The 7,827-nt window shown below is 38.8% G+C and overlaps 1 protein-coding gene across 1 annotated transcript; it reads left to right on the top strand.

Annotated features, from left to right (window-relative positions):
• The first annotated feature begins 372 nt into the window (after nucleotides 1-372).
• LOC132627295 (SKP1-interacting partner 15) lies at nucleotides 373-2,072 on the top strand. Its single transcript, XM_060342565.1, has one exon. The coding sequence runs from the start codon at nucleotides 589-591 to the stop codon at nucleotides 1,738-1,740; it is 1,152 nt and encodes a 383-aa protein (XP_060198548.1). The 5' UTR covers nucleotides 373-588; the 3' UTR covers nucleotides 1,741-2,072.
• The last annotated feature ends 5,755 nt before the right edge of the window (nucleotides 2,073-7,827 follow it).

Below are 7,827 nucleotides of genomic sequence, written 5' to 3'. Positions count from 1 at the left end.
GAGCGAATAGCAAATACAAAACATCCATTGATAATGTATCATGATTTGAATTGGTTATGTTGTAGGTAAAACTCATTAACTAGTTGCTCGGAGATTTCAAAAATGTTATCGCACCTCTATAAAATTCTTAAAAAATATAGTACTAGTTATGAAAGACTTAGCACGCATCCGTTAACATTTTTGAAAAAACCTAACAACATAAAAAATTAATACTATATCATAACCAAAAAAAAAAAAAAAAAAAAAACTAAAGGACAAATGAAAGCACACCTCATTATGAGATTATTCTCAATTTAGTTAAAAACAAAGTAGTAGTACAGACTAATATATGAAGTGGCTAATCAAATCAATTGCATCCAACTTGCCAACTACTATTAATCATAGATTCTTTTCTTTTCTCTCTCTTTTTTTTTTTTTTTCCCAAAGAAAGACCACTTTCCCTTATCACCATAGCCAAATACACTGCTCCAAACAAAACCAGTCAAACAAAACAAGAAAAACCCCTTTCTCCCCCTCACCTTCTTCACAACACATCATCAAAAATCACACTCTCCACAAACAGCACCATCTTCAAGCCAAAATTGATCAATGGATTCATCCCCATTTAATCTCCTCCCACAAGACACTCTTCACCAAATCTTCTCCCATTTAACACTCCGTGAAATCAACGTTTCCAAATGTGTTTGCAAATGTCTCAACATAACTCTCTCTTCACCATCCTTCCTCCACGTCATCTCCACCACCCAACCACCCCTCTCCCTCCTCGCCTTACGCCCCTCTCACCGGTCCCACCACCACAACTCCACGTCATCATCATCATCATCATCATCATCGACGCACAATAATGCACTCCATGTGTTCGACACAATGCTTAACTACTGGTTTCGTTTCCCTCTTTCATTTTTACCTTTCAGATCTCATTTTCCCATCACTTCATCACACGGGTTACTCTATTTATGGGCTGAAGGACCCATTAATGTGGGGCCCAGTATGAATAACAAAACCCTAATTGTTTGTAACCCTTTAACTCGTGAATTTAAGTTACTTCCTCAATTGGGTTCAGCTTGGTGTAGACATGGGTCTGTTCTTGTTGGATCACCTAATCAAGTTCTTGTTTTGACTGAGTTAGCTGCTATTTACTTTTCTGGGTCGAGTACATCGAATAATTGGCTTAAGTTTTCGTCGAATTTACCCTCGAAACCAAGGAGTCCAATCTTGATTTGTGACACAATTTTGGCTCTTTGTGATGTTGGGTCACCTTGGAGGTCACAATGGAAGTTGTTTAGATCAACTGTTAAGGATTTGCAGTTTAGTCAACAATGGGTTAGGTTAGAAAAACATGAATGGGGTGATATTTTCGATATATTGAAAAGACCAAGATTGCTTGGTGGTAAGAATGATAAGGTTTTGATGATTGGTGGGTTGAAATCGTCGTATTCGTTGCATAGCTCGTGTTCGACGATTTTGATACTTAGATTGGATTTGGAGTCATTGGAATGGGAAGAAGCGGGGAGAATGCCGCCTGAGATGTTTAGGTATTTTCAGGATTCGAGTAAGTTTAAGGTGTTTGGTGGTGGGAGTAGAGTTTGTTTTTCGGGTAAGAGGGTTGGAAGATTGGCGCTTTGGGAGGAAAATGAGTGTGGGAAAGGGGAATGGCGGTGGATCGGTGGCGTTCCGGGGAATAGCGATGGGCTTTATCGTGGATTCGTGTTTGAGGCTCGGTTAAATGCAGTGCCTTAGAGGGAGGTGGAGGTAGAAGAGGAAGACCATTTGCTTCAATGGTAATTTTAATGATTTGGGAATTCTAATTTTGTCGTAATGTTGAAACTGTATGTTGGTTTTATATTGATTGCCGTGCTAAACCAGGATGGAGGCAGTGGTCTCCTAGAACGCTTGGTCCTTCAGAAAGGAAAATGTTGTTGTACTAATAGATGGTTGTTTTATTGAAGTTAATCTGAACGGCAATTCAATTTTCGAACAAAGTGGTTGGCTTGTTTCTTTTATGATGTCTGATTATTCGTGTATGCAAGGATTCCTATTTCATATATTTGAAATGTATTTGATTTTACTGAGCTTTGTGGTTTCATATGATGCAGAACGAACTGTCCTTTGCTTCATCAGTAATTTAGTTATATTTGAAATCAGATTGCTTAATTTGCATGGCAGCGACTGTGATTTTTCTATAGCTTCTGGAGTTGAAATATCCCTTTCATAAAGATCACTTATATAATGGTTTTAAGTTATGCCATGTGGACTATGTGATGTCTCCCGTTGATGGATTTACCCCTTTTCTAACTAATAGTGTCAAGCTTCCTATTGTTTTTCCTTTTCAATCATAGTGCTTAGTGCCCTTAACTCTTAGCAGTGCTAACAAGACACTAAGTACAAAGTACTTCTTAAGCTACTTACTTGAGATTGAGACCTTTTATTCAATTGAATGCGAAGATTGATGGTGGATTGACATGCTAGTATTACAATCATGCAGTGTTATCAAAGGCGAAAAGTGAAAAAGATGTTTAGTTGTTGGGTCTTAATATGAAAATGTAGTGCAGGTTTTTTGAAGAAAGACACAAATGAAGAAAAAAAGTAAAAGCATATATCTAATTCAAGAATAATAACTAACACATACAACAATTTTTTTTTATTTTTTTTTGGAAACTGGTAATGTTAACACATACAACAATATATATTATCAGGGCAAAAAACAATTTTCTGAATGGAACTGAAAGTATATAATTGAGTGAAATGGTTATAATAGCATTGAAGCCATGGATGATGAAACAAATACTGTAGTGCCTTGGTGCTTGAACTGAAGTGCTGCCTAAGGATCCAAAGCAATCAAATTTCTTGCACCTAGCTTCAGAACTTAAGCGCACGTTAGAGTGAGGTTGAGGTTGAGTTCCTATTATACAGTGATGTGGTAACAGGCAAACTTAGTGGTTAGTCATCAGTCATATCTTGAGGTTATTAAGCCTTGAAATTGTTGAATCTACAATGAACATCACCAATTTGCAGCTGAAAGTCAGTTCACAACTTCACATCCTGTGAAGCTAAGTGGTTCTCTTTCAACCCCCAAAGGCTAGAGCTCTTTTGTAAGATTAACGTGCTATAAATTTTGAATCTTCAAATTTGGGGTGGGGGGATGCATTAACGAACTGCTGGTTTCTTTCCTTTATTGGATTTGACTTTTTTCTCATGATTGATGTTGATTATCTTGAAAGTCAGAAGTGTTGCAGTGCCCTTTTTCTTTGCTAACCTCCATCTACCTTCCATTTTTTCCTCATTAAGGGCTCCTTAGTCTCTGAAGAGGAATCAGCTCTCGTCTAGAAATGCGACGAGGGTGGTTTAGGAGCTTGAACAAATTAAAGTAGATAATCCTCGTATGAGCATAGAGGCTTATTCTTTTGTGGATTTTCTATTTTAATGAAGGCTGAGGCAGCCACTTGTTTGATGCTGCAATACATTGTAGAAGATGTGGAAGCAGCTTGTTAGTGCTACTTGTAGAGTTTTATGGAGTTAATGGTGTGTAGGTCACTGCTACTTGTACCTGCACTATCCTAGATAGTGCAACTACTTTAAGTTTTATTGGGTTTGCACAATTCCTTTTGGTTAGCATATGTGAATAATGGCGACTGGTCACCGCTCTCCGTCTTCAGTGGGAGAAAGGTTATTGTAGTCCTTTTGTCAGACATTTTAGCCAAGGTTCATTTGACTTTGCATCATTGTCTTCAATGTTTTTTAAGTTTCATGTGCTATATGTTGTAATTATATTTCATGGACAAAGATTGACGACGATGTCACACATCGGATTGGAGCGGGATGGATGAAATAGAAACTCGCTTCAGGGGTTTTGTGCGATAAGAAGGTGCCGCCTATACTAAAGGGAAAGTTCTACAAAGCGGTGGTTAGACCGACTATGTTGTATGAGACAGAATGCTGGCCAGTTAAGAAAGCTCATGTCCAGAAGATGAAGGTAGCAGGGATGCGGATGCTGAGATGGATGTGCGGGCATTCCAGGAGAGATAGGATTCGGAATGAAGCGATTCGGGACAGGGTTGGTGTGGCCCCTGTGGTGGATAAGATGCGGGAAGGGAGGTTGAGGTGGTTCGGCCATGTGCAGCGGAGATGCGTTGATGCGCCAGTGAGGAGGTGTGAGAGGATGGCAGTGGTGGGCCTGAAGAGAGGGAGGGGTAGGCCAAAGAAGGCCTGGGGAGAGTTGATTCGGCAGGATATGGCGCTACTTCAGCTTACCGAGGACATGACCGGTGAAAGGAGGGGTTGGAGGTCGAGTATTAGGGTAGAGGGCTAGTGGGGGGCCGCGAAGTTTTCTTTCTCGTATTAGGAGTATTTTTATCCTGCTTCTATGTGTTGGGTCTTGTCTATCTTTGATGTTTTATCATGACTTCCTTGCTCTTGCTATTTCTCATTTTCGCACTGTTTTGATTTGCTTGCCCGTATCCGACTCTTTTCCCTTGTTTTCTTTTGAGCCGAGGGTCTTTCGGAAACAGCCTCCCTACCTTCCAAGGTGGGGGTAAGGTCTGCGTACACTTTACCCTCCCCAGACCCCACATTGTGGGATTCAACTGGGTATGTTGTTGTTGTTGTTGTTGAACAAACATTTATGCATATCCCTCAACATGGAAAACTTATTTATTTGTTAAAACTCACAAGTACTTGTTACTAGCTGTATACAAAGGGGGCAGTGCACCCTGATGTTTGCTTCTAAGGAAACTTTTAGTCGTCTATGCAAATGGGAAGTTGCGGTGTGCTTTAAAAATAAGCAGAAAAAAAAAGAAGAAGCACAATGTTGTTGATCTTCAACATCAAATTTCCTGTCTGTGAATGCTTTTTCCTGAAACATCAAGTTTTCTTTTGTCGTAGTGGCCTTCCTGTATTGCCCCCTTCAAATTATTGTAAACATGGGATACTGAGTGATCTCTCCCATCCTTTCTCTGTTACGCCTGCTTGTTTGGAGCTTCCTATTCCTTCAAAATTTCGCGCAGTTTTATGGCATTACCCAAGATTATGCCTTGGGGGGGGGGGGGGGGGGGGTTGAACAAGAAGCTCTAAAGTTATTAATCACAATGGTAATGTAGCAAGAGAGGGCTTATTGTTGGCTCATTACTCAAGCAGAATCACCTGCTTGCTTTCCAATTCCGTTCAGATTGTTCCGACCACATATTACAGTGGTGTCATTATGGAACTTAGATAATCTTGCAAGCCCGGGGATTCCTGTTAAATCCAGTGAAGGCTGCAATCTCCTTCCCTTGCCATCTCGACCGTGCTCATCCAAAATCACTTTTTGATAGGAGACACTAATATGTAGATTAAGGAAAATGGTCATAATGTTGAGAGAGCCAGGACATCCACGATCAAATATGTAGCATTGAACTACTCTTGTTGGTGTTGTTCCGACAGACATTTCTTTTCTCAGTATAATAGCTGAGTCCCTTTTCTCGGTAGTCTGCTTTCTGGAGTTGTACTGCTTCTAGTTGCTTGCTTGAGGAAATACATTTTAAATACCTAATGAAATGAAGAGAGAATGTGAATAATAATTGAACACAATTGCTTCCATTCGCAACTGTCGTCTTAAAATTGTTCTTACTTAACATATCTTTTGTTGCGTTTTTCCTCATCCGTTTCTCTTGATGGAGGCTTTTGACCTCCCTGGATCTCATACTCCTTTAGCAATTTGACTGTAATTGCCTAGAATGTGATATGTTCTAGATCCTTCTACACTCACTATATTTTGATCTTCTGCTCTTTCCTCTATCTTCTGTTGCATATGCTGGTGTTTCACCGATGGATCGCAATCCTTCTATTGAAAAAATAAGATATAAGAAGTCGGGAAAACCAATATTCCTTCATAAAATGCTTTGGCTCTCTGATTACTCACCGTCGTATCATTGCTGGTCTCTAGAATCTTAAGTTGTATGGTGCTCTTCCCTATATGTATAAAAAATAGAATTTTCCTAACTTAATTCATATCTAGATAAACAACTCTGAATGCCTGAACAAAAACATTACAACTTCAACAGACCCCATCACTGATCTCTGCAAACACACATGGTTTGCAATCACTCTAGCTAAGGCAGCTTGGGTTGAATGCGGATTTCCATTGGGCATTTGGGCTAACAGACCTAAAGTTCCTCTAGCAATAGAGTCCTCATTCTTCCTGTTCCAATTATAATTCTTGTCCTCTGTCTTATATATGTTTCCTATCTTTGCCGTTGAGGAGATGTTTGATTGATGCCAGCTACTCTTTTAGAACATTGCATCATTTTTGAAGTTAGGTATGAAATTTCTTTTACCAAGGAAAGAACGTAATGAGTCGTTTGAAGTGACAAAAACAAGAGCATAAGCTCTTGCTACTAAACGAGAATAAGCTTATGCCCAGATTGAACATGCCATAAAGGTAAGCATACTGAGATGGGCAGTGCTGATCTGCCTCTCTATTGTGGCTTGTGCTGTTTTTAGAGAACACAATATCAACTGCTAGTGACAGTATGTGTGTCATTTCCTTAACTTGCTAAGCTACTATTTGCATTTTGACTTGGACTGAAAAGGTTTCTGATATTGTGGAACTTCAGTAGACTATTGCAATTCTTGCTAATGGAACTGCGGTATTAGATAAATTTCTCACTTTTAATGTGTAAATTCAAAATTTTTCGGCTTCTTGCTGTTAAAGCCTCATATACAGGAACCAAATAGGTTGAGTATTTGGGAATCTATCTTGATGGTTCACTGTAGGGTTTTTATTCGCCTGATTTGTAACGGAAACTAGTTATGCGTCCTTTTGTTATAGTAGAAATTTTATAGTTTGATACGGAATTCATAAAAGACAGATAAGTTAGTGTTGTTGATAGAGTTCAGGCTTTTGGTGAGGTTCTTGTTGTTATCTGCATTTTGTTGTTATAACACAATGTATTGCCTGTTAGTTGGTATGTGCATTTTGTTATAACATAACGTATTACCTGTTTGTTGTACCCACTGATTTAGTTTTTGGTATGTAGAAACCACAGGCCACTGATATGTTAAAATCGTAGTAAATGAGTTACTATCACGTTTTCCACCCTCAGCGTAGAGGAGCGATTGAGCAGGTTGGAGTGATACATGTGTGAATTTACCTGGTTACAGTAATGTGTTCTATGGTGTGAAAAATTCTTTAGAGCTAGAAAATTAGAAACGCTGAAACCTTCTGAGTTGGAAATTGGAAATTTAAAGCTATAATGCATACCAGAAAAAGAGAAGTAGCAAAAAGTAGTGTTACCTCCGTTCCCTTCTACTTCTCTCATATATTAAAGGGAAAATGCCTAAAATACACCCGAATTTGCTGTAACACACGTAATCGTTACGGGGGTCCTATTACCCCTCTGGATATATTTTTAAGGAATTTCTTTTGGCATTTATCGAGTGAGCTGGATAACAATTCAAACGCGTGCTGAACAAAATGTCAAAAAACAAAGGAGTCCAGTCATTTTCAGGTCATTTCACTCTTCGAACAAAACAAAAAATTAGAATTCTCTCCTACACTCACAATTTTTTTCATGGAGAAAGCAGTTGATTCTCTTGGAATTTGATCTTGTGAATCACTATATTCTTTCATAGTAGAGTCTTGGCTTGTGTCGCGTTGGATTTTGGTTTTATTTATAAATGCCAAAGAAATGCTTTAAAAATATATTCAGGGGTAATAGGACCACCATAAAAATTAGGTGTGTTATAGCAAATCCGGGCAAAGGTTGGGGTGTATTTTAGACATTTTCCCTATATTAAAAATAATTATCTTCTTTTACTTGGTCAACTTTAGCAAAACCGCGAGAGAATTAG

This window comes from Lycium barbarum, chromosome 2 (assembly GCF_019175385.1).
Source record: "Lycium barbarum isolate Lr01 chromosome 2, ASM1917538v2, whole genome shotgun sequence".
In the NCBI taxonomy this organism is placed as follows: Eukaryota; Viridiplantae; Streptophyta; class Magnoliopsida; order Solanales; family Solanaceae; genus Lycium; species Lycium barbarum.
This window is presented reverse-complemented; position numbering and strand designations above follow the sequence as displayed.

Bases quoted from the DNA above. Each gene is read 5' to 3' on its own strand.
- LOC132627295 (XM_060342565.1), top strand. From the start codon at position 589: ATGGATTCATCCCCATTTAATCTCCTCCCACAAGACACTCTTCACCAA.